This window comes from Coregonus lavaretus, assembly GCF_964263955.1.
Source record: "Coregonus lavaretus genome assembly, chromosome: 6".
Classification (NCBI taxonomy): Eukaryota; Metazoa; Chordata; class Actinopteri; order Salmoniformes; family Salmonidae; genus Coregonus; species Coregonus lavaretus.
In genome coordinates, this window is record NC_139993.1 from 43,892,015 (window position 1) to 43,918,679 (window position 26,665).

At 43.8% G+C, this 26,665-nt stretch overlaps 1 protein-coding gene across 1 annotated transcript in view; it reads right to left on the reverse strand.

The window, feature by feature from the left end:
- Positions 1–26,665, reverse strand: part of LOC311130491 (phospholipid-transporting ATPase IF-like) — a 38,017-nt gene that overhangs the window by 3,340 nt on the left and 8,012 nt on the right. Inside the window, exons 8-29 of the mRNA XM_084163243.1 lie at positions 26,508–26,555; positions 26,310–26,374; positions 26,095–26,176; positions 25,826–25,976; positions 25,252–25,449; positions 25,010–25,168; positions 24,432–24,610; positions 24,071–24,139; positions 23,890–23,963; positions 23,424–23,527; positions 22,727–22,908; positions 18,532–18,735; positions 17,439–17,592; positions 13,613–13,715; positions 12,795–12,940; positions 12,628–12,687; positions 12,158–12,285; positions 11,878–12,016; positions 10,150–10,215; positions 9,862–9,965; positions 9,411–9,576; positions 4,694–4,830 (exon numbers count right to left, since the gene is read on the reverse strand). Of these exons, the coding sequence (XP_084019369.1) occupies positions 4,694–4,830; positions 9,411–9,576; positions 9,862–9,965; positions 10,150–10,215; positions 11,878–12,016; positions 12,158–12,285; positions 12,628–12,687; positions 12,795–12,940; positions 13,613–13,715; positions 17,439–17,592; positions 18,532–18,735; positions 22,727–22,908; positions 23,424–23,527; positions 23,890–23,963; positions 24,071–24,139; positions 24,432–24,610; positions 25,010–25,168; positions 25,252–25,449; positions 25,826–25,976; positions 26,095–26,176; positions 26,310–26,374; positions 26,508–26,555 (2,718 nt within the window). The remainder of the gene's footprint in view (positions 1–4,693; positions 4,831–9,410; positions 9,577–9,861; positions 9,966–10,149; positions 10,216–11,877; positions 12,017–12,157; positions 12,286–12,627; positions 12,688–12,794; positions 12,941–13,612; positions 13,716–17,438; positions 17,593–18,531; positions 18,736–22,726; positions 22,909–23,423; positions 23,528–23,889; positions 23,964–24,070; positions 24,140–24,431; positions 24,611–25,009; positions 25,169–25,251; positions 25,450–25,825; positions 25,977–26,094; positions 26,177–26,309; positions 26,375–26,507; positions 26,556–26,665) is intronic.

The window sequence follows — 26,665 nt, forward strand, 5'->3', positions numbered from 1 at the left end:
TGCCCTGGCTGAGGGAAGGAGGTTCTCACCCAAGATTTGATGGTACATGGCCCCGTCCATCGTCCCTTTGATGCAGTGAAGTTGTCCTGTCCCCTTAGCAGAAAAACACCCCCAAAGCATAATGTTTCCACCTCCATGTTTGACGGTGGGGATGGTGTTCTTGGGGTCATAGGCAGCATTCCTCCTCCTCCAAACACAGCGAGTTGAGTTGATGCCAAAGAGCTCGATTTTGGTCTCATCTGACCACAACACTTTCACCCAGTTCTCCTCTGAATCATTCAGATGTTCATTGGCAAACTTCAGACGGGCCTGTATATGTGCTTTCTTGAGCAGGGGGACCTTGCGGGCACTACAGGATTTCAGTCCTTCACGGCGTAGTGTGTTACCAATTGTTTTCTTGGTGACTATGGTCCCAGCTGCCTTGAGATCATTGACAAGATCCTCCCGTGTAGTTCTGGGCTGATTCCTCACTGTTCTCATGATCATTGCAACTCCACGAGGTGAGATCTTGCATGGAGCCCCAGGCCGAGGGAGATTGACAGGTCTTTTGTGTTTCTTCCATTTGCGAATAATCGCACCAACTGTTGTCACCTTCTCACCAAGCTGCTTGGCGATGGTCTTGTAGCCCATTCCAGCCTTGTGTAGGTCTACAATCTTGTCCCTGACATCCTTGGAGAGCTATTTGGTCTTGGCCATGGTGGAGAGTTTGGAATCTGATTGATTGATTGCTTCTGTGGACAGGTGTCTTTTATATACAGGTAACAAACTGAGATTAGGAGCACTCCCTTTAAGAGTGTGCTCCTAATCTCAGCTCGTTACCTGTATAAAAGACACCTGGGAGCCAGAAATCTTTCTGATTGAGAGGGGGTCAAATACTTATTTCCCTCATTAAAATGCAACATTTTTGACATGCGTTTTTCTGGATTTTGTTGTTGTTATTCTGACTCTCATTGTTCAAATAAACCTACCATTAAAATTATAGACGGATAATTTCTTTGTCACTGGGCAAACGTACAAAATCAGCAGGGGATCAAATTATTTTTTCCCTCACTGTACAGCTCTGGAAAAAATTAAGAGACCACTGCAAATTTTTCTTAAATCAGCATCTCTACATGTATGACAGCCATTCCATTCCAGTGTCTGTTGAATTCCAACACAGGCACACCTCATTCTACTGAATTAGGGACTGATTAGGTGATCACCTGAACCAAATCTTATTTAACGAGGAAAATTTAAAAACCACTGCTGTGGTCATCACTATCCTCTTGCAATAGGACCAGCTGGATGGCAAAAACAGGCCTAATAGTACCTCAAAAGTAATATTAATCAAAAAATAACTATTGACCATGCCAAAAGAGTTGAAAAGGAAAGTTTTGAGTGAAGAAAAGAAGGGTTCAATTCTGGCTTCACTGGCAGAGGGTTACAGTAAGCGTCAGGTTGCTTCCATCCTTAAAATTTAAAAGACGGCGGTTCATAAGAACAAGGTCAAGCAGCAGACATTGGGGAAAACAAAGTTACAGACCGGTAGAGGGCGAAAACGACTCTCTACTGACCGGGATGACCGCCAACTCATTCGAATGTCACTCAACAACCGTAGGATGACATCAAGTGACCTACAAAAATAATGGCAAACGGCAGCTGGGGTGAAGTGCACGGCGAGGACGGTTCGAAACAGGCTCCTATTGGCAGGGCTGAAGTCGTGCAAAGCTAGAAAAAAGCCCTTCATCAATGAGAAGCAAAGAAGAGCCAGGCTGAGGTTTGCAAAAGACCATAAGGATTGGACCGTAGAGGACTGGAGTAAGGTAATCTTCTCTGATGAGTCCAATTTTCAGCTTTGCCCAACACCTGGTCGTCTAATGGTTAGACGGAGACCTGGAGAGGCCTACAAGCCACAGTGTCTCGCACACACTGTGAAATTTGGTGGAGGATCGGTGATGATCTGGGGGTGCTTCAGCAAGGCTGGAACCGGGCAGATTTCTCTTTGTGAAGGACGCATGAATCAAGCCACGTACAAGGTTGTCCTGGAAGAAAACTTGCTTCCTTTTGCTCTGACATTGTTCCCCAACTCTGAGGATTGGTTTTTCCAGCAGGACAATGCGCCATGCCACACAGCCAGGTCAATCAAGGTGTGGATGGAGGACCACCAGATCAAGACCCTGTTATGGCCAGCCCAATCTCCAGACCTGAACCCCATTGAAAACTTCTGGAATGTGATCAAGAGGAAGATGGATGGTCACAAGCCATCAAACAAAGCCGAGCTGCTTGAATTTTTGCGCCAGGAGTGGCATAAAGTCACCCAACATCAATGTGGAAGACTGGTGGAGAGCATGCCAAGACGCATGAATGCTGTGATTGAAAATCAGGGTTATTCCACCAAATATTGATTTCTGAACTCTTCCTAAGTTAAAACATTAGTATTGTGTTGTTTAAAAATGAACATTAACTTATTTTCTTTGCATTATTCGAGGTCTGACAAGACTGCATATTTTTTGTTATTTTGACCAGTTGTCATTTTCTGCAAATAAATGCTCTAAATGACAATATTTTTATTTGGAATTTGGGAGAAATGTTGTCAGTAGTTTATACAATAAAACAAAAATGTTATTTTTACCCAAACACATACCTATAAATAGTAAAACCAGAGAAACTGACAATTTTGCAGTGGTCTCTTATTTTTCTCCAGAGCTGTATGTATGTATGTATGTATGTATGTATGTATGTATGTATGTATGTATGTATGTATGTATGTATGTATGTATGTATGTATGTATGTATGTATGTATACATATATGTATATGCATATCTATAGTAAAAAAACATTATAATATTTATCTAATATCTAAGAGCCCTTGAAAAGAGGGCTCAACTCTTACCTTCAGGAAAGGCCCAAGGCCCCCCATCTTTCATAGCCTGTATAAGCCAACACCGTCACCAGGGAACATAGTAGAGACTCACCACTTCTCAACCATATTCAGACTCCTGTAGAATCTCATAATCTCGTTCATCATAAAACTATACCCATTATTTTATCTTTGGATCAAAAGTATCAACAATACCCTATATGTGCCATGTGGATTACGTCTTTCAGACAAAGACAACCGTTTTAAGATCTTGAATGTACATGGTGCTGTGTAACTTCTAAAATGTTGGTGTGAATTGTCTAGTCTAGTGGCACTCCCACTTGATATCAAGCTATTAGTCCATTGTCTATGGCCATCTAACAGAACAGAGAACAAGGCAAGCAGCAGAATATTAGATTGAATAGTGACGTCAAGGTGATATCACAGCTGCATATGAATAACTTAGATGGGGGAAGTTGAATATTATCTAGATTTTAGACACAGAGCGGCAACGACGAGAGAAGTGCAGACAAAGTGCAGCAAAGCAAGAGGAGGAGTAACGTTATAGAAAAGGTCAGGGGACATACATTAACACACAACGACGTCTGGTTACTCAGCATACAAAATACCAAAGGCAGTCCCATGCAACAAGACAGAGTTCTCCTCCTCTCAAAAGCACCTATAAGGCTTCAAGTACTTCACTGTATAAAATAAATAGCAAAAACACTCTCCTATTCTCCTTTTGAGACTACAGTGTTCCAGTATCACTCTGTCAGGGAGTGTAATCCCAGTGTTTCAGCTGTGGCACACAGACACCAAACACTGCAGCATGTCAAAACACTGCAGCATGTCAAAACACAAGCATCATCACTCAGTAACAGTACAGGGTAAGGTAAAGTAGGGCTGATGTATACCTCCCATGGCAGGGTCTCTCTCTGCCCCTTTGCAGTGGCAGTATCTTAGCATTAAGGCCGGAACAAGTCTCAGTCTAACTTTGATCATTTTCTTTCCCAGTGCTCGCCTCACCTCACAGTTTTGGGACAGTGAGGGTGTGGAGTACAATGTTTGGGCAGACAAGGGAGGGTCTGAGAAAGCATCACACTTTCATCATGCGTTCATTCTCCATAGATAAACACATACAGTATAACAGACTTTGGCAAGTCCAAGACCAGGAGTACAAGTAAAATGCAGAACAAGAATGCTACATCTTTAATAATTATTAAATAAATATACCTCGGGTAGCATTCTCTTGAAAAGATCTTTCAGCATAAATACATTGTCATAGATCAATAGAGACTTGGACTCTGAACCTGGGCTTAGCCTTCACTGTGCAACACACTGACTCGGCAGGCTTTGGAAAAGTTAAAAGAAGCACAAAACTTCAGAAGAAGACAAGGTTGATCAGCCACAAAGACAGGTTACAAAAAGCCCACGGGTGAAAGAAGACTTAAAAATAAATGCATAAGAGTACTGACTTGGAAGGACAGATCGGATTACATAGACACATGGCTACATTGGTGAGCATGTTGTCCCACTGAATATAGAAGAAAAATAGACTATAAGGACCCCATGAAGCTGATCATAGCATACAAGATAAACGTCTCCATTAAAGGCCATTTAAGATTCAGGATCTACGATCCTGATACTAGTCTCCCTCCCTACAAACCTTTGGCTGTCACTGGGGTGCCTGTCCTACCAGTAAGACCGTAGTCTAGTCTACCTCTCTCTCTCTCGCTCTACTAGGCTAGGACCTCTCTCTATTTGGTTACTCCTGGGGAGTAGTGGGCTCGTCCTACTCCAGCTTGTAGGAGAAGCGCCTGCAGCAGCCGAGGCCACAGAGCATGGGGTCACACCTGTTGGCGCGGGCAGGGTCGCAGCGGCCCATCACTTGCTCCACCATCCGGCCCAGCCGGGTGCACCCGTTCTCCCCCTCCGAGTAGCAGCACATGGAGTCCACGCAGCTGATGCCCTGGTAGTTGGTCTCAATAAGCTGCAGAGAGAGAGGAGAGAAACAGAGAGACGGAAGGGTGGCAGAGCACAAGAGAATATTACAATCAGCACACACAGGTCACCCCACTATCCACAAGGAAACAGCACAGTGACTGTCCAGGGAGCTAGGAGGGGGTGTTGGGGATTCTGAGCTCTTCACAACAGCAAGGGGTGGGTAATGATGTACAAGTGTCAGACACAAATGTACACGGCAAAGCTGGGGAGATGAAAATCAATCAAATAAAGACTCATATCAATAATTTTTCAAAAGTGATAAATGATGCAATATTTGCCAAGGCAAGTCTGTCCTTGTCCCTGGCCTGGCCTGGCCTGGCCAAGCCATGTAATCAAATCACACAGTAGTTACAGGCAGTTGCCATGTCAGTCTAACATGTGCTTAAAATCAGTCAGCTCAGTTCCACATAACGATATATAAATGGCAATTCACTCGCAAACAAAGACAATCTACGGCAGCAAATGAATGGCGAAGGCAAAGAATTTTGCGAATACTGTATATAAAATGCATAGCATTAAGTGAAGGAAAGTCGATTCATCGACGGCTCTGATTGCTTACAGGCAATTCTTCATTTTCCTGAGTAAGCACTCAGGAGAGCACTGCTGCAGCGGCAGCCCTGAACACAACCCAAAACTATCGACACTGGTTTGGGGTTACAACGCTCATTTCCCCCCTCTCCCCACCACTCAGAAACTACTGCATATTTGCAACAACAGCAGAAACAGTGGTAAGAAGACTGAACCAAATAGGTATTAGGCTACACTGTCATGAATGTATCATTCTACTGTATCCTGCCTTACACACTGTCCTCCAAATCATACTGTATGAAAAACTGGCAAGCAAGTTTTCAGGTGATATTATTCTCATCAACACTGTTCAAGACAAGTCTCCTGAGTGGCGCAGTGCTAGCTGTGCCACTAGAGATCCTGGTTCGAATCCAGGCTCTGTCGCAGCCGGCCGCGACCGGGAGACTCATGGGCGGCGCACAATTGGCCCAGCGTCGTCCAGGGTAGGGGAGGGAATGGCCGGCAGGGATGTAGCTCAGTTGATAGAGCATGGCGTTTGTAATGCCAGGGTTGTGGGTTTGATTCCCACGGGGGGCCAGTATGAAAAAATATATATGTATTCACTAACTGTAAGTCGCTCTGGATAAGAGCGTCTGCTAAATGACGTAAATGTAAATGTAAGACTGATTACACAAAAATCCTTCATGTTTCCACCTTGACCTGTCGCTAGGGAATCCTTCTAAAATGGTTGGAGGTGGTGGTCATGATTGACAGTTAAAGTAGCTGTCCAGTGATTCCAGATGTCTATGAAATATGACTTATCATTAATTACAATATGAATTAAATAGTTTTCCTTCCAAAAATGGGAATTAAGCATGTTACAAAAGCAACTTTTCTGTGTTTGAATGGTGTGGGTATACGCCAACAACAAAATGGTGTGGGCGTATACCGGTCAATACAAATATTCATGACAAGTAAACCGCTGATTGGCCAGCTCAGCCACTGAGCCAATGAGACATCTTGGCCAAAAACATGTCATCATCCTCTATGAGGAAATAGCAAGCATTTTTTTAAGAGTCTGTTTGAGATACAAGTAAAGAGGTGGGGTTTTTGAAGTGTTTTTTTTATCTTTTTTTTTTATCTCAAATTTGGCCACAAATACGAGTATAGGACGAGTCAACAACATTATTTGGGTATGAGTTAACAGATGAGCTTTTAAAAGTAACATTTCCACCGGACAGTTACTTTAATTCAGCCTCCCCCTCTGATCATTTCCTACATGATTTACCACCCCTGTAAATTAACACCTTGGATAGCATGTGTTGGCACAAACAGGAAACTCACACCAGTCACACCGAACTACACAATTGTCAACTAGCTAGACCCATCAACAACATAGAAGCCATCAAGAACATCAAGAACATCTACAACCCACCAAAAAATACAAATCAGGAATACATACGAGTTCGACTAAGGTGAGATACATTAGATCTATTAACAATCATAATCTTTGTTATTAATGAGGTGAAATAGTAACCTTGCCATTGATTTGATTAAATGAAGTCAGGGATGAGGTATATGAAGTTAAATGATGGGGAACACCAAAAAGAAAAAATGGCTTACAAAAAGGCATTTAATCTAAAGACCAAGCCAAAGAAAAATTACAGCACAATCAATTTGCCATATGCTGGTAGGGTTATCATATATTGAAATGAAAAATATGTAGAAAAATATGGTTTGTTTGATACAATGAGCTTCAGTCTTTTGCTGGTTTAAAGGCATTTAGGCTAATAAAACATGCATACACATGATTGCTTACATACACAGACAGAAAGGTGAACAATGACACAAATCATGATTAAGTGAGGTTGGGTTTTGTGATCACGTAGGGCAGAATGCTGTAGTATCCAGACAGACATGAGAACGAAGGGTGACAACATCGAGAGGACAGTTAAACAAACGTGCCAGCACTCTCCCACCACCCAGGGTGATCAGGCCCTGATAGGATCCCAGCTAAAGTCTCTAGGGGGGATGGCTCTGGTCAATGTGGCGGGACAGGACGGAGGGCGGGACAGGGCTATATGGGGATGGGTGGACGATGGCAGTCCAGGGGAGGACCCACACACACTGAAAGGCCTGGCCTGGCTGGGCCAGGGAAGGAGTAGGACTACTACCTAGGGGAGCATAGGGCTGGGCCTTGGGCGGGGGGAGGAGAAGCAGCTAGCTGTTGCCAATTGTCCTCCCCTCGGCTCCAGCTTTCAGCAGAGTCATATTCTGAGCTGACTGAACTCTTATCCTCTTCCATCTAGAAGCACAAAACAACCCATTAGGTCTCCCGGACAGAAGGAAACAGGAGAGAACAAGATGAATGAGCACAAAAACTACTCCCACATCCATAGGAGGTAATATATGATAGCCGCATAGCAGCCACTTATCAATTTGTGTCCAAAACAATTAGTGTACACTAACATTTTAACTAGGAGAATGGGCACAAAGATGTTCCAAAGAACCAATGAGCCAGTTAAGTAATTTCAGTGCACTCTCAATTATGTAAAGTGATCAACTGTAACTGGATGACTGAGGAATTCATGTATAATTTGGCTTAGCAATTATTCTGTAAACAAGTCAATCCAATTAGGAAATTGATCACTTGCTTTTGAATGGAGTGGTCTTCATTTTCTCTGCTCATTGTGCATATCTTAAGAAAGTAATGCTACTGTTTAAGAGCATGCTGTCCAGACTATGATCTTGAGATACAATGAATAAACTCCTATGGAAATAGCATTCACCAGCTAGCAGCTTTGAAGCTTTTGCTAACTATAATTTTGGGCCTCAGAGTTACTAATTAGCAGCATACATTAAACAGACTCAAGCTGTGCTCCACGTGCCGTTATGGCTGGAGCTTTATATTATGGCTGCTGCACCATGCTGCAGTGAGGGGCTGCTCTGCCCAATGCAGAGAGCACTGGGACTTCTATGCTAACCTGAAGTGGCATGCAGTTGATAGAGGCTTTCCTAGGGCCAACATGCAGGGGTGCATAACAAAGTGCCTTAGACTTTTCCTTTCCTCGCCTTTTTTTTACCCCCATTCCCTTTTCCTCTTTTCCCTAGAATGCTGGTTAGTTAGTTTGTCCTCTGCATGCAGACAAGACTTATTAGGCAGCACGGCCCTCCTACTCTACCTAATTTTGCCCAGCTGATTCTTGGCTCTGGAGAGAGGCTGCAGAGCGATGAAGTCATCACTTATAGCGACTCGGTTGGAGTACATCTACAGAGCAGAGGGAGGAGGGAAGGGCGGAACACACAGACGGTCAGTTAGGAGGGAAGAAGACACATACATGGTAGACACAGTAGTAAGACACAAACAGAGGCTGATTATAACACACTCAAACATACACATGTGCGCGTGCGCACACGCACACACACACACACACACACACACACACACACACACACACACACACACACCAGCCTGAGAAAGGAAGAAATTCTCTTTTATCTTCTAAGAACCGCTGAGCAGCACTTTAACAGTCAACTTTCTCCATTACAGAGTGGGGATGTTAGAATTGCTGACTGAACAACTATTTGATGCAAAAAAGGCCAATAAGTAAGGCCAATAAGTATAAACAAACGAAAAAACTGGGCGTATCAATGTCAACCTTTTAAGCAAAGAGGAAATTGCGACCACAAAAACACAACTGTTGAAAAGGCTGTTTGAAGAGGCTGTTTTCAAAAAACAATGGTGTTCATGTTGATTAATATGCTCCTACCATCTGGCATCTACCGTCAAGCTCTCCCACCTAGCAGACACACACAGACACGGTAGGTTTAGAGCTGGAACAGAGATGCCGCCGTTGTTTTGAGCATGCCTTTGTCAGTTGCACAGTGAATTGTTGTTCTTGTGTTGTCTGTGAGGTGAGAAGCCACGCTGTGGTGCAATTGTCATGCGTTTCCTGTCAGTGTATAGTCCGTTACCACAACGTTGCTGTGAGGGTGTCCTGTGGGTTAGCAACAAGCCGCCCACCCCTTCCCCCCCTCCCCTGTCCCTGGGTGTCCTACCTGAGACCTCTGGGTGCTGGTGGGCTGGAGGTGCCTGTAGAACACCTTCTTGATGATGTCAGGGAAAAGGCAGGTGATTATGATGATGATGATTGCGAACCAGGCAGAGCCGCTGGACAGCAGCTGGACGAAGACAAAGTACATGTCCTGGGTGTGGAGGAAAGGCCTGGATGGGGGCAAAGGTCACAGAGAATTACACTGTTAGCCAGCCAACATCTGTTGAGGCTCAACTAACCCTGTGAGTAGAGCCTGGAATGAAACTTGAAGCTTTTTGACTGTCTGAGAAGACAATAGAGATAGCGATGCTAGCCACTGTAAAACAGGTGAAATTGTATGCCACATGCAGTACAATTACACTTGTTGGTCTTATCACATACTATATATACACTGGAGTGCCATGTGTACAAGACATCCACAGGTTGTGTGGGAAAAAGATGGCAGCTCAGCTTACCAGATGATTCCCCCATAAAACAGGGAGAAGACGAAGTAGAAGGCGATGGAGCCCCAGGTAACAAAGTGATTCATCCACGTCCAGAAGTGGGTCTCCAAGGCCAGCTGTTGACAGCGAGGAGAAACAACATGTAGTTTGGTCAGAACAGCATGTGAAAGGCCATAGGAGAGCACAGAGGAGTGAGGTGACCGTGACAACAATATCAAACAGTGATAGATTTCATGTGGGATTGCTTTTAGAATTATTTATAAATCAAACAATTGCAAAAACTGAAATAACATTATTTACCTTCAGTGTAACAGTGATGAACATTACTGTGAATACCAAAGTGCCAAAGGTCCAGTTTCCAAACATCTACAAGACAAATAAAATAAAACATTTAAAAATGTTCACATAGACAATACAATGGCATAACATCTATCATAGGAATAATGCTTTAATAGGGATGTACACCGAGTATACCAAACATTAGGAACACCTTCCTAATATTGAGTTGACCCCCCCCCTTATCCCTCAGAACAGCCTCAATTCGTCGGGGCATGGACTCTACAAGGTGTCAAAAGCATTCCACAGGGATGCTGGCCCATGTTGACTCCAATGCTTTCCACAGTTGTGTCAAGTTGGCTGGATGTCCTTAGAGTGGTGGACCATTCTTGATACACACGGGAAACTGTTGAGCGTGAATAAACAAGCAGCATTGCAGTTCTTGACACAAACCGGTGCGCCTGGCACCTACTACCATACCCATTCAAATGCACACATACACAATCCATGTCTTAATAGTCTTAAGGCTTAAAAATCCTTCTTTAACCTGTCTCTTCCCCTTCATATACACTGATTGAAGTGGATTTAACAAGTGACATCAATAAGAGATCATAGCTTTCACCTGGATTCACCTGGTCATGGAAAGAGCAGGTGTTCTTAATGTTTTATACACTCAGTGTATTAGACACAGCTTTCCAGAAGACTAGGCCTAAGCCTTGTAAGCTAAATTGATGACAAACTTGTGGAGACACTGGAAGTTACTGATTCTCTGAAAGCTATTGAAGTGAGTGTCTCCAACTAGCCATCATCACTCACACTGAGAAACATGGCACATCATCAAAAGCATAACCAAGCAGGATGCTGATATAGAATGGACCAATTATAGCAACAGATGTCAGGGTAGTAACTATGACGGGCATGCATCCACTGTAATTCAGTCAACTCTTACCAGTTGTCTGTTAGCTCTCAAAATCTGACGACATGCAGAGCATGAAAAGAGGGAGAAGAAGAAGAAAATAAACAAAAGAAAGAACGACAAGCGAAAAAGAGCAACATGGTGAGTGCTTTTTCAACAACACCTCACATCAATCTAGTACAGGGGTGTCAAACTCATTTTGCCCTGGGGGCCGCATTCGGTCTTCAACGAGGTCTGGAGGGCCGCAAGGAAAATTTGATATATTTCCTCACCGTCAAAACTGGCAAAGAAATAGTCCTCTATCCATCATTTGGGGAATTTGATGCTCCCTGACTGTCTAGCTTTCATTTAGGTGATTATTAGCAAGCTGGACACAGTCAAGAAACTGTATGAATGTAGGTCCATTATCCTTTCTTCACCGTTTCGATTTGGTTTTAGTCATTTTAAAGTATATTGAGTCCGTTCCCACCCCTGATCTAGTAGAAAGACTGACACAGACAGACAGAATAGAGAGAGAAAGAGGGCTGCAGCATGAATAGAACCATCACAACACAGGCAGCCTCCTGGAACAGTCTAGAAATTACTGCCATCACACTGCCTAACTTAAACTGAAAGATCAATATTTCATATTACTGTGTCTAGGTAAAACACCCAATCAATATTCCCAGAGATCTGCACATAAAATTCACAATCAGGTTCAAAGTCAGGTTCCCACCGTCAGGCCAAGCCAGGTGGGGGGGTGGATCTCTGGCACCCTCTCCCCCAACAGGACCACTACCAGAGGTAGAGCAGATGGTACAGTACATGCAGCCCTGGCCTGGCCCAGCCACCCTCACCTGTCCATTCCCCATGAGAGATGTGTCCTCCCCCATCAGGATGTAGGAACCAAAGAAGAAGACAAATGAGTGGCAGAAGCCCAGCAGTGTCCAGTACAAAAAGGTCTTGAAGGAGAGGAGGGAGTTCTTGCTGATGTCTCTGTTGGTGTGGAGGGATAAAAAGGGATAGTACTGTCCGTTAGCAAATACTTGTCATGTTTTCATGTAAATGCATCTAATGGAGGTACAGCCTCATTCTGTATTGAAAAAAAAATATGTAAAATAGAACACCATGTCCTACCTGTAGAGCACTGGCTTGCTCTGCAGCACATGCGGATGGACCAGTTGCTCAAACAGGCTGTACACCAGTATGGGCAGGGAGGTGAAACAGATGTTGTAGAGCGTCAGGTAGACGCTGTCATACAGAGTCTGGAGAAACAGGGACACAACAACGAGGTAGGCCAAAGTTGCCACATAACCCCGGGCCATGTACAACACAGCACACACACCTGCCAAGAAAATCACTTCCGTTCTTTATCCACCATCAACTAGGTCCTACATTTGGCTAATTTATATGTTGTTGATCCAAACCTGGACAGTTAGAGTTGTTGATCCCACAGGGGAGATAAAGCTACACGTGGTACCTTCAGAACAACAGGGATGTTGATCACACAGAACACAGTACACTGATACAACACTCACAAAGCAACAGTAATAAGGGACCACAAAAAATGAACAAATAGAACTAATGAGACATTGAAAGACACTTACTTGTTGTGAAAACAGACAGAAGAACTGGTATAAAAACTGGGGCGTAATAAAGCACACATTCTAAAAGAAGACAAAAAGTGATTTAGACCCGAGACAATCACATCTAGCTCCTGTATTGGTTTTCATTGTATAGGACACTGCAAAGCATCCTTAAACACTGAACTCACCTTGTAAAAAAAGTACTGTACAAGGGTTGCTATTCTAATGTAGTAGAAGTGGCCATGGACAAGCAGCAATTTGGAAAGGAATTTAAACCTTGCTATTGCATAGTCACTGTTTCGTACTGCTTGTCTTCCCTCCTTGCCCATGATTCCTGAAAAAATGAAGTCTGTTATTAGCCACTTTGTACTGAAACTACAAAAAAAATACAGTATTGAGTAATTGGTTATTGGGTCGTTCCATGCCATTTCAGCAAGCCATGACACCCACCATCTTGGATTGTTCTGAAATCGTTTCTGTAGTTAGAAACAGATAAGATAAGCATTCCGGAAACATTATTTTGTTGAAATAAAATTAGATCTCTGAGAAATTAAGCTAATTGATTGCACCCAAATTGTCCATTTTAATTTATAGGATTCATATAATATTCAATCATTGTAGTACCTAACGTCCGATTTGGACCAAACTTTTTTCTATTAATGAGTAAGACATGAGGAATCCAAAGAAGTGGTCAAAAGCCATCCACAGAACCCCCTACACCCCACCCCAACAACGAGTCAATAGTATCAGTTCTCCATGTTTGACAAGTAGTATGGAGCTGCGGCTCTGAGTATTGTTTCTTCATCCTATGCAATGTATTCTCAGTGAATTTTGTGATGTTATTTTTTTGAATTATATTTCAACAATATAATGTTGGAGGAATGCTAATCTTATCTAACAACAGAAACGATTTCAGAACAATCTGAGATGGTGGGTGTCGAAATCCTCTTTCTTGTGCTTTGAGGTGGAACGACCCTACTGTAATTTGATGGGGTGGAGGACTTACCTATGCCAACATGGGCTTCTTGAATCATGCTGACATCATTGGCTCCATCCCCAATGGCTAAAGTGATGGGTTTCTCTGGAGATGTTTTCAGCAATCTCACCACCTGCCAAGCAGCATAAAATCCTCATTAAGAAGCAGTCCAAATGAGACCAGGAGCATGTCCACAGCAATTAACCTTTAATGTAACACTGCAGATAAAACCACAGCACTGGCCAGATACTCTACTCTCCACTGCATTGACCACTAATACAAAACTCAGAGAAACCAAAAGATTAAACTGAAATAGCTATCCATTTTAAGGAAGTTAAGACAATTTGTGCATGTCATGCAAGTGCACTGTTGTGAGTGAGTTGCAAGAGTGCACTGTTGTGAGTGAGTTGCAAGAGTGCACTGTTGTGAGTGAGTTGCAAGAGTGCACTGTTGTGAGTGAGTTGCAAGAGTGCACTGTTGTGAGTGAGTTGCAAGAGTGCACTGTTGTGAGTGAGTTGCAAGAGTGCACTGTTGTGAGTGAGTTGCAAGAATGCACTGTTGTGAGTGATTTGTGAGTGAGTAGCAATAACGCACTGTTGTGAGTTGTACGAGTGCACTGCTGTGAGTGAGTTGTACGAGTGCACTGCTGTGAGTGAGTTGTACGAGTGCACTGCTGTGAGTGAGTTGTACGAGTGCACTGCTGTGAGTTGTACGAGTGCACTGCTGTGAGTTGTACGAGTGCACTGCTGTGAGTTGTACGAGTGCACTGCTGTGAGTTGTACGAGTGCACTGCTGTGAGTTGTACGAGTGCACTGCTGTGAGTGAGTTGCAAGAGTGCACTGTTGTGAGTGATTTGTAATAGTACACTGTTGTGAGTTGTACGAATGCACTGCTGTGAGTGAGTTGTACGAATGCACTGCTGTGAGTTGTACGAGTGCACTGCTGTGAGTGAGTTGCAAGAGTGCACTGTTGTGAGTGATTTGTAATAGTGCACTGTTGTGAGTTGTACGAATGCACTGCTGTGAGTGAGTTGTACGAATGCACTGCTGTGAGTTGTACGAGTGCACTGCTGTGAGTGAGTTGCAAGAGTGCACTGTTGTGAGTGAGTTGCAAGAGTGCACTGTTGTGAGTGAGTTGCAAGAATGCACTGTTGTGAGTGATTTGTGAGTGAGTAGCAATAACGCACTGTTGTGAGTTGTACGAGTGCACTGCTGTGAGTGAGTTGTACGAGTGCACTGCTGTGAGTGAGTTGTACGAGTGCACTGCTGTGAGTGAGTTGTACGAGTGCACTGCTGTGAGTTGTACGAGTGCACTGCTGTGAGTTGTACGAGTGCACTGCTGTGAGTTGTACGAGTGCACTGCTGTGAGTTGTACGAGTGCACTGCTGTGAGTTGTACGAGTGCACTGCTGTGAGTTGTACGAGTGCACTGCTGTGAGTGAGTTGCAAGAGTGCACTGTTGTGAGTGATTTGTAATAGTACACTGTTGTGAGTTGTACGAATGCACTGCTGTGAGTGAGTTGTACGAATGCACTGCTGTGAGTTGTACGAGTGCACTGCTGTGAGTGAGTTGCAAGAGTGCACTGTTGTGAGTGATTTGTAATAGTACACTGTTGTGAGTTGTACGAATGCACTGCTGTGAGTGAGTTGTACGAATGCACTGCTGTGAGTTGTACGAGTGCACTGCTGTGAGTGAGTTGCAAGAGTGCACTGTTGTGAGTGATTTGTAATAGTACACTGTTGTGAGTTGTACGAATGCACTGCTGTGAGTGAGTTGTACGAATGCACTGCTGTGAGTGTGTTGTACGAGTGCACTGCTGTGAGTGAGTTGTAAGAGTGCACTGCTGTGAGTGAGTTGTACGAGTGCACTGCTGTGAGTGAGTTGCAAGAGTGCACTGTTGTGAGTGAGTTGTAAGAGTGCACTGTTGTGAGCAGTGTCGGGGGTAATGCGTTACATTACATTTTTTTACATTTTAGTCATTTAGCAGACGCTCTTATCCAGAGCGACTTACAGGAGCAATTAGGGTTAAGTGCCTTGCTTAAGGGCACATCGACAGATTTTTCACCTAGTCGGCTCGGGGATTAGAACCAGCGACCTTTCGGTTACTGGCACAACGCTCTTACCCACTAAGCTACCTGCCGCCCCAAAGTAACGGGTTAGAGTACTCAGATTACTTTTTGTGGTAACAAGTAACTTAAGGTGTTCGTTTTTCAATTTAAGTAATCAGTTACTTTTTCTAATAAGCAAGTGGTTACTTTTACAATATTATTTAGCTTTTTCTTTGTTGGTGCAAATAAAAAATGAAAATCCCTCCCCCTAGGCTGTGTTCACTCTGGTTCGCACTCTTTCTGTTTCTGCACGAACGTTGTCGTGGGTAGCTGGCTAGTAGCGAGATAACTAGCGAGATGCCAGAGAATACATTGTGGAACTATTTTGAATTGGTAGAAGAAAAGAACAGATGTTACCCCTCGAATCTTGACTGACGCTACTCGCAGGATTCACGCGGATCATCGGGTTCAGGCGAGTGCCCTGTTTATTTAATAGCAAACAACGTTGGTGAACAAGTTAAGCTCAGTTAATAAGAATTGACATTTCTCCAGCTCTCTCTTCGCTATAAAGGAAAGGGCACTAAAGCCCCGTTTTCCATTGGCACTTTGAAGTGAACCCGGGTTGGCCTTGGTGGGCTAGCTCGAATTGAGTTTCCACCTCCTCCAGAAATTAGAAATGATGTCATGTTGCTAGGTAGCCAATATGTGACTCTGCAGCTGGCTATTGTTGCTAGCTAGCTAGCAAGATGTTGAATTTAATTCACCATGCTGTAAGTAACGTTACCCTTTACACCTGCCAGTGCCAGCCAGACTTCGATCCATGTATTTAGCTTGCTAACGTTAGCTAGCTGGCGGCAGGTAGCTTAGTGGGTAAGAGCGTTGTGCCAGTAACCGAAAGGTCGCTGGTTCTAATCCCCGAGCCAACTAGGTGAAAAATCTGTCGATGTGCCCTTGAGCAAGGCACTTAACCCTAATTGCTTCTGTAAATCGCTCTGGATAAGAGCGTCTGCTAAATGACTAAAATGTAATGTAAAAATGTAAACGGTTAGCATCGTCGCTAGCATAACAGGCTAGCTTAATTCTAACCTTCCTTGCCATGGCATTGGCTATTAGCTAGCTAGCAAACCAGACAGCTTTGATATGATGTAGCTAGCTAGCTAACGTTAAAAAGGGCACTAAAAGCGCACAATGTGATCGTATAGGCCTAGTTTTACATATAATCTCGCTGCCCAGTTCGTATCTGTACAACAGATTGGTAGCCAGTTGTTCTTGTAAGCTATTTGAGCTCTCCTTTTACTGTGCCTAGTTGGTTTTACATATGTATTTAAGTATTGTAAAGGAGATATTGCATCTGTCATTGTTACATTAGTTAGTATAGCACAGAGTGATATGGACGTAGGTTATAAGCCATTCAAAAGGTAGTGTGCTACCTCTACTGCGCATAAGAATGACCAACACATCTTCAGAGGGTTTTCTGTTTTTGGTAACAAAAAAGTAATGTAACGACTAACGTTGTAGCGTAGCGTTTTAAAACTAATGTTCCCCAACATTGGTTGTGAGTGAGTTGTAAGAGTGCACTGTTTTAATCTGTTGTAACCTCTATTTCAATCATACAGTATGTTCATTCTACTAGGATGTAAGTATGTAGCCTGTCAGTAGACAATCATCTTTACATTAACAATACATTTGTTCTTAATTCTTGACAGAGCATGAGAGAAATCCGAATAGCGCTGTTCACTGGCTCTATTCATAAAGGAAAGCCCTAATAGGCTGGTAGTGAGGTGAAGCAGTGACAGTAAGGTAACTTGCCTTAGCCTTCTGCAGGGGCGCCATCCGGCAGCACAGCACGGCAGAGCAGTTCTTGCACACCTCCATGAAGAGCTTCTCGTGCCCCCGCAGCGCCAGAGACAGGCTGGCCCCATCCACCACCAAGCCATGTTGGATCACATGGTCCTCTTTGATCCTACACACACACACACACACACACACACACACACACAGAGGAACACAGAGGAGAGCAGGTATAACTATACAGCCTTAGCATAGAGGTCCTCACGGCACAGGACGTACACACACACACTACATTTTACATTTACATTTTAGTCATTTAGCAGACGCTCTTATCCAGAGTGACTTACAGTTAGTGAGTGCATACATTTTCATACTGGCCCCCCGTGGGAAACGAACCCACAACCCTGGCGTAGCAAGCGCCATGCTCTACCAACTGAACTACAGGAGACTACAGTGCATCTCACAAATGGGCCATCACTGGAAGGGTTATGCATCATCTCCGAATATAATCAACTTATTTTAAATGGAATTTAATAAAAACATATTAATGGTCATGATTTCTCATAACCATTTCCATAATTTGTCACGCAGCACGGGTGGTATGTGGGAGGATTAGTGTCGTGACTACCTCTACAAAAAAATAATAATCTTCCAAATTCAGTTAGAGTGCTATGGCAACTCTTCTCCGCTTTCCAAACTGAGTCATCCGCGGCGCATCGTGCCTAATGATAGTCTCCCCCCAGGGGACCTGCACCGAGACTCCTCCTTCACCATTAATAAGCCAAGGACCATTGAAAAAGGGACTGTATCAGTGGTGATACAGAACAGAAGGTTCCCAGAGCTGCTCTGACAACATTCTGACATGTTCACACTACACAGTGATTCTCTTCATTGGAGAGCACTGTCCTTAACACTCATCATTGATCATGAACGATAAATATGACGTTAATCTCTGCCTTCTATACTTCATTATTGCACCCTGAATACAACAACCTGCTGATGAGGGCATGTAGACTAGTCAACCCAGGACACATGGATCATAGACATAGTGAGTGAGTGACATGAAGAGCATTGGGAAACATGGTGGTAGATGTGAGTGACAGTGTCCTACCTCCTTGCCAGTTGTCGGAGCTGCTCGGCACACTCGTTGTCAGACTTCTGCTGCACCAGCTCCAGGATGTTCATGGTGCGGTGGAAGTGGCCGCAGGAGAGGCTGACACTGACCGCCGTCTCGTGCTTGTCCCCGGTTAGCACCCACACCTTGATCCCGGCCAGACGCAGCGCCTCAATGGTTTCCTGGACCTTCTCCTGCAGCCTGGGGACACAGACATAACACGTTAGCCTCTGTGCCGAATGAAGACCGAAAAAGGTAGAACCAGAGGTGGTTCATTTCTGTTAAACAGTAGGGAGGGTTTCTGTGAGTGTACCGCACACTGATTGCAGTACAAGGAACAAAGTTTGTTTGTGTGTCTGTTTCAACCTCAATTTTCATCCTTCCACCACAGGAGGCAAAAAACGTACAGCTTGTATTTGCACAATTAACATAACCTGTCTGATTAGCCTCAATGCTGCTGTAGCAAATTTGCACGCATCCATATTCCATTGGAGTGTGTTGAGACCATCCTCCTGAAGTAAACGTGTATGTACACTACATGGTATGTGGACACCCCTTCAGATAAGTGGATTTGGCTATTTCAGCCACACCCGTTGCTGACAGGTTTATAAAATCGAGCACACAGCCATGCAATCTCCATTGACAAACATTGGCAGTAGAATGTCCGTACTGAAGAGCTCAGTGACTTTCAACGTGGCACCGTCATAGGATGATACCTTTCCAACAAGTCAGTTCGTCAAATTTCAAAGAGTTTGCTTCGCGTTTTCATTTTTGTCATGGAAAAAAATATTGCAATCCTTGTATCGTCACAGCCCTAGCTGAGGCATTCCATGTAATAAATGTAGTAATCAGCGTAGAGGTGGATAGTCGATACTATCCACGTCTACAACACTGGTATTGTTACAGCCATACTAAGCATGTTGTTCACAAGCGGCACTGCAGTATGAATACAGAGATGATGTTGAGATAGAAATGTTAAAGTTAGGTGGTGAAAGCCATACTGATTAAGAGGCTAAAGAGAGGGTGCTTAAGATTAATTATATCCTCAATAATGTAGAGGCTCGTTCCTTTTGTGGGGGGTGAGCAGAGCAGCATCCTCTGAGCAAGAAGTTCTATAAGCACAGTGTTCGCCGGAGGGAGAATTAATTAGAAAAGAGAGAGAAAGAGAGAGGAGACTGGGCTGCGTCACAGGCAGATGGTGTGGTCTGTCTGGGTCTCACTGCAGAGCAAGCACACAGACACACACTCAAACGTCAACGACAACAGTGTCTCTCCTGGATTGCCACTGACTAGTGGCCAAATCCAGTGCCTCTGCTTCACCGACAACGATGACAGCCTATAGGGAGGAGGTCAGAGACTTGGCAGTGTTGTGCCAGGACAACAACATCTCCCTCAACGTGAACAAGACAAAGGAACTGATCGTGGACTACAGGAAAAGGAGGGCCGAACACGCCCTCATTCACATCGACGGGGCTTTAGTGGAGTGGGTCGAGAGTTTCAAGTTCCTTGGAGTCCACATCACCAACAAACTATCATGGTCCAAACACACAAAGACAGTCATGAAGAGGGCACAACAACACCTTTTCCCCTCAGGAGACTGAAAAGATCCTCAAAACGTTCTACAGCTGCACCATCGAGAGCATCCTGACCGGTTGCATCACCGCCTGGTATGGCAACTGCTCGGCATCTGACCGTAAGGCGCTACAGATGGTAGTGTGTACGGCCCAGTACATCACAGGGGCCAAGCTTCCTGCCATCCATGACCTATATACTAGGAGTTGTCAGAGGAAGGCCCAAAATAATTGTCAAAGACTCCAGTCACCCAAGTCATAGACTGTTCTCTCTGCTACCGCACGGCAAGCGGTACTGGAGCGCCAAGTCTAGGTCCAAAAGGCTCCTTAACAGCTTTACCCCCAAGCCATGAGACTGCTGAACAATTAATCAAATGGCCACCTTTTTTTACACTGCTGCTACTCGCTGTTTATTATCTATGCATAGTGACTTTACCCCTACCTACATGTACAAATTACCTTGACTAACCTGTACCCCCGCACATTGACTCGGTACCGGTACCCCCTGTATATAGCCTTGTTATTATTATTTTATTGTGTTGCTTTTTATTTTTAAAAAGTACTTTATTTTATTTAGTAAATATTTTCTTAACTCTATTTCTTGAACTAAATTGTTGGTTAAGGGCTTGTGAGTAAGCATTTCACAGTAAGGTTTACACATGCATGTGACAAATTTGATTTTCAGTGTCTCCATGGCCACTCTATTCAGCATGCGTGACTGACAGGGAGTCAGTCTGAGGCATTCCATGTAATAAATGTTGTAATCAGCTTAGACATGAATAGTTGCCTTAAGATGCACTCAAAACCAACCCAGATGCAGATGATGGCAGTTGAGCCTTTGTTACATTATTGTTGTAATGGAGCATGCGTATGCCCCATTACATTTTATGACAGGCCTCTCAACAACACAGTCACACAAAACGAGCTTGAATGTTGGATCCTGATTTTACATTTTAGTCATTTAGCAGACGCTCTTATCTAGAGGGACTTACAGTTAGTGAGTGCATACCTTTTCCATACTGATCCTTTCTAAAGGCATGCCTTGAAACCCCTCTAACCAGTGTTAACAGAGCCTATATTCCAAAATTCAGAGCACCATCTCATTCCAGCAGCATAATAATAATAATAATAATAATATGCCATTTAGCAGACGCTTTTATCCAAAGCGACTTACAGTCATGCGTGCATACATTTTTGTGTATGGGTGGTCCCGGGGATCGAACCCACTACCTTGGCGTTACAAGCGCCGTGCTCTACCAGCTGAGCTACAGAGGACAGCACACTTGGTGACTGATGTATGAGATGTAGCAGGGCTGCATGCAGAAAGGCATGAGTCATGTTTGATTGGCTAAGTGCATTAGGCTCAGGAGGGCTGAGCCCCGCCCCCGGCCTAGGGAGGCTGCTGCTGCACAGAGGTGATGAGTCACAATGATCTGTCAAGGTAAACAATCTGTTGACAAGGAACAGAGGAGGAAGCCATGTGCCTCTAGTGCCACGGTAAATCATTTTTCGATTTCATTGTATTTACATTGTGAATTCATGCAACATATCTTGACAGGCATATAATTTGACCACATCAGTGCATTTGTTACGATAATAATCCATATAAAGTACAGTAATTTGTTAAATTAGAGGCACGTGTGAAAGTAAAACCATTGTTGAAATACTATAAAAGACTGAAATAATGTGAAATTGAATGAGAGGTTGATCTTGCTCTGTTGGAAGACTTGGCACACGCTGCATTTTGCAGAGAGCGCGTTTTTAGAGACAGGTGGGACTTTTTCTTTTCTCATCAGATATCGTTTTCCAAAACCAATCTCATAGGATTTTTGCGAGGATTTAAGACCTACTTTAAAACGGCAAACATGCCATTCCTGTGCACATCCAAGTGCCATCCACCCTCGTGTTTTTGGCAACTGGCACTTTTCAGCGGGTGCTTGCCGATTTGTTTTTATTTTGCTTGCAATGTATTTCATGGTACGGCATTGTATATTACACACAGGGATGATTTTGAACAATATGGTTAATTAGGGGCGTTTAGAAATGCAAATAGCCAAGGTCCTGCATGAGCACTGAGGTTAAGAACAATTGGTATTTATCAATGGTTATCTCCTACCGGTGTGCGTATTACTTTTTCTACGCGTATGAACATTCTAAATTCCGTTCGAAAGTAGTATTTAAGAATAGTTTCTACGCAATATTGATAAATTAGGCCCCAGGTATGCAAAGCGCTTTGAGACTTACCCAGAAAGACTCAAAGCTGTAATCACTGCCAAAGGTGATTCTAACATGTACTGACACAGGGGTGTGAATACTTAAGTAAATTAGATTTTTCTGTATTTCATTTTCAATACATTTGCAAAAAAATCTAAAAACATGTTTTCAGTTTGTCATTATGGGGTATTGTGTGTAGATGGATGAGAAAACAACGATTTAAGCTATTTTGAATTCAGGCTGTAACAACAAAATGTGGAATAAGTCAAGGGGTATGAAGGCACTGTATATGTTAACAAACTCTACTGATCGATTGTTCAAATAGCCCAACCCTTTCAGATAACATTGCTTGGTTTCATAATGAGCTAACCCGTGACCAGACATGCGCCACAGTGTTGTTGACATACTTGTCTTCCACACCAGTGGCTCCCAGCAGCTCCAGGTCCTTCTCTATGAAGCTGAAGACTTCGGCCAGCCTCTCCTCCCTCTGCTGCAGGGCCGTGCGGGCCTCGTGGAGCCGCCGGTCCACCACCTCATACTCCTCCACACTGAAGTGTCTGCAGGCCACCACCAACGTCCGCAGGCCCTTCTGGAGAGGGAGAAGAAAGAGGGGAAAGAGAGAGAAATGAGAAGCTGTCAGGGACTGGGTCTATATCAAATAACCACACACCTGCTAGTCACAAATCAAAAACTATCTCTCGGTATATCCTATCAAAAACTATCTCTCGGTAGATCCTGATGTCTGGATAAATTGGATTTATTGCTTTTGATAGGGGATTCTAGGGGGAAGGACCAAAAGTAATCTTTACATTGCAATACGCATGGAAAAATGTGGGGACTTTTTTCAGACAAGTGGCATTTCAATATAGCGTGTGAAGTTTATCTCCAATCTTGTGGAATTAAAATGTGGTATGTGAGGGTGTCCATGTGCACGTGAGCATCCAAGTACCCATGTGTTCATTTCAGACAGGAAGTGTCCCAACTGCTCTGGTGTGCTCTTCAGCACAGATAATAAAAGATAGCATTCAGCGTAGCAAGAACCTGCTGCACATAAGGGATGGACATAGTGCCTTGTCTAATATGATGTGATGTGGTTTTACTCACCAAGGCAAATTCATCTACATGTACTTTGGTTTTGTCGATTTCTCCACTTGTAGTAAAGGGAAGAATGGCGGACTCAGCTCCCTTTGTAAATAGTACTTTTTCCCCTACAGCAATAGACAAAATATATCGCAAATGAGTTGTCATAGTCAGTCTTGGCCCGATATGAAATACAGGGAAATGGACTGAACCACGTTACAGGACTAAATCAAAAGGTGGGTAACATCATCTATCCATCTATCTATCTAATATATGCCATTTTAGCAGATGCTTTTATTCCAAAGCGACTTACAGTCATAAGTGCATACATTTTTTTACGTATGGGTGGTCCGGGAATCAAACCCACTATCCTGACGTTGCAAGAATCATGTTCTACCAACTGAGCTACAGAGGACCTCATGTAATGAAATGCTAATACAATATTTATGAATGAGCCATTCAAGTCTAATATGGAGAGAAATCACTGTACCTGGTGGTGTCTGTAATATGACACTCATTCTCCTTCTGTTTGCATCAAACTCAAGTACATGGAGTAGTTTAAACCTGTGGAACAAGGGAATTACAGGTATTACATTACTTGTTATGCACAGTACAGGTTCTCATCTACATAAAATGCCATGGAATTTTCAATCATACACAATTATACTTACTTTTCTGACTTTCCAAATGTTTTTATTTCCATAGTTTCTCCATGGCTACCAATGAAGGTTACCCCCATCCTGCAATTAAATTTGATAATGTGACATTGCTGACCATAAATACTGTAACATGCAGACTGTTTCCCATACATAACCCACATGACCATAACTGTAATATTCAGACCGTGGTCTGGAATGTGCTGAACCTCGAAAACCATTTGTCTCAATAAATGTTCATTTGTTTGAGTGCTTGTATGTCCAAAAATACCTGTAGTACCAGCACTGGTCATATAGCTATAGATATTGATTTTATTAACCAACAACAGTACACATGGGTTGAACAGCATGACACGACAGCTATCCTCCTGGGTACCTTTTCGTGGCTTCCACCAGTGCTTTCTCGTCCGGCGAGGAGGCATAGTACTCCATCTGGGAGGAGAAGCCGTTAGCGTGGGAGAAGGGATCCCCCGGGCCGTCGCCTGGCTGCTCGTAGCTGATCTGCACTGTGTGACACAGCGACACTGCCTTCAGGAACAGCAACTCCTCCCGACTCTGAGAGGTGGCAGACAGACAGAGAGAGAGACAGACAGACATGAGTACAGTACCTAGAGTCATCAAACCACTGACGGTCCAAAGCCATGAGGACAGTCAATGAACACAAGTATAACACATGGGTGGAAATGCAGACAAACCATGTATATTTCATGAATGGACAGACAGACAGTGAATGGATAAATACTGGTCACAAGTCACTTGGGCGATATATCGTGGTCCTCTGTAGCTCAGCTGGTAGAGCACGGCGCTTGTAACGCCAAGGTAGTGGGTTCGATCCCCGGGACCACCCATACACAAAGATGTATGCACGCATGACTGTAAGTCGCTTTGGATAAAAGCGTCTGCTAAATGGCATATTATATTATATTATATATGTGAGGTTTTAATGGTATTTACCAGATCAGGCACAGATCCGTCAAGCGAGTCATCCGTCATCCCCTCAGGTACAAGCTTTCCATTGATTTCCTGGTATTTGATACCGTTGATTGAACATTCACGGAACAGCATCTCGTTCTCCGTCAGGGTGCCGGTTTTATCCGTGAATACATATTCCACCTAGAACAGAAATAAACAGAGGCTGATCATTACACACTCACACAAACTAACTCAGCTATGACGTTGAGACTTGGTGTCCGTACCTGTCCCAGCTCCTCGTTCAGATCGGACGTGTTGACCTGAGCCATCTGGTCGCTCTCCTCGTGATAGAGGTCCAAGTCCCAGCCAATGAAAAACGAGCCCAAGAACTTCTGCATCTCCACGGTGACGTAGAGCGAGATGGGGATGATGAAGTTGTACAGGACCAGAAACGCCAGGAAATCAGAGATGAACTTCAGGATCTGTCAACAAGGAAGTGGGTGGGAGGAGGAGAGGGACACACAGCAAATGGCTTGAGACCTCATTGGAAAGTGAATGGAGGTTTTAGGAGAGCACCTTTCTTATTGACTGATGGGAATTGTCAGGGTGAGCGCTACATTCTCTTATGCCGTCACAATACGTTGAGTCATACCAACTGCGACTGCGTGGGAAGCCACACCAAGAGTTGTTGAAAAAATAATACATCTTTCCACCTCCTTCACTCACTCACCACATTATCCCCCAAAACCACAAACTATTTGCAAAGAATAAGTATCCAAGAATCCTATGAAATCTAAGATCCTCTGTTTTAGACCATGATGTATCAGTGTGAATAAAGTGTTTCAGACAGTGACTGACCTGGCTGCTGTTTCTCTCCTGCTCCGTCTTCTGGTTGTAGAAGGGCTCGTCCCATTTGTTCTCAGCCTGCCAGGCGTACTTCAGGATAGTGCTGAGGATGGCCTCAAACAGCAGGATGCCCAGGTAGATGAGCAGGAAGGTGTTCATGGACCTGAGAGAAAAACAGCACAGATACACACAGTCTGATATACAGTACATAGAGATGAACCTGAAACATGAGAAGAGGAAACTCAGAAGTGTTCAGAGTTGCAGAATGTCCTAATGCGCACTTCTCCACTGCAGAGCGCTTCTGGGATTTGCACTTGTAGTTCAGGGCCATCTTGGACTCCATCCCAGTGTAAACTGCCACACCTGCAAATCAAGAGTGGAACTTTACTGAACCCTGCATAGACAACAACCAACTGGGCAACTGAGTTGAACTGAGAGGATAACTGAGGACAGAAAACAATGTAGATAGCAACAGTGAGAGCCAGAAGCCACATACCAAAAATTTCTTTGGTATTTTTTAATCTTGCTCCTCGAAGCAGTAGGTTCTCTGGTCCAAGGGGTCTAAGGAGGCAGCGACAAATAGCGAATGATACCACATAATAACTTTTCTTTCACCAGCAAATGGAAACAATTTCTGCCACTCCATCCATGCAACACAGATAAAAACTAGAATTAGCACATTTGGCAATTTCACCTTACAATTTCTTCTCCTTGTTGTGTTACCGTTATTCGTCCGACAAACCTGAAAGTAGAAACATTTCTGCTGAATGGGGAGAGTAACAGAGTAACAGAGAAACCGCAACACCAACAGTCCTGTCATTCAACCCTAAAAAAAATACCTCCATTCTGGCC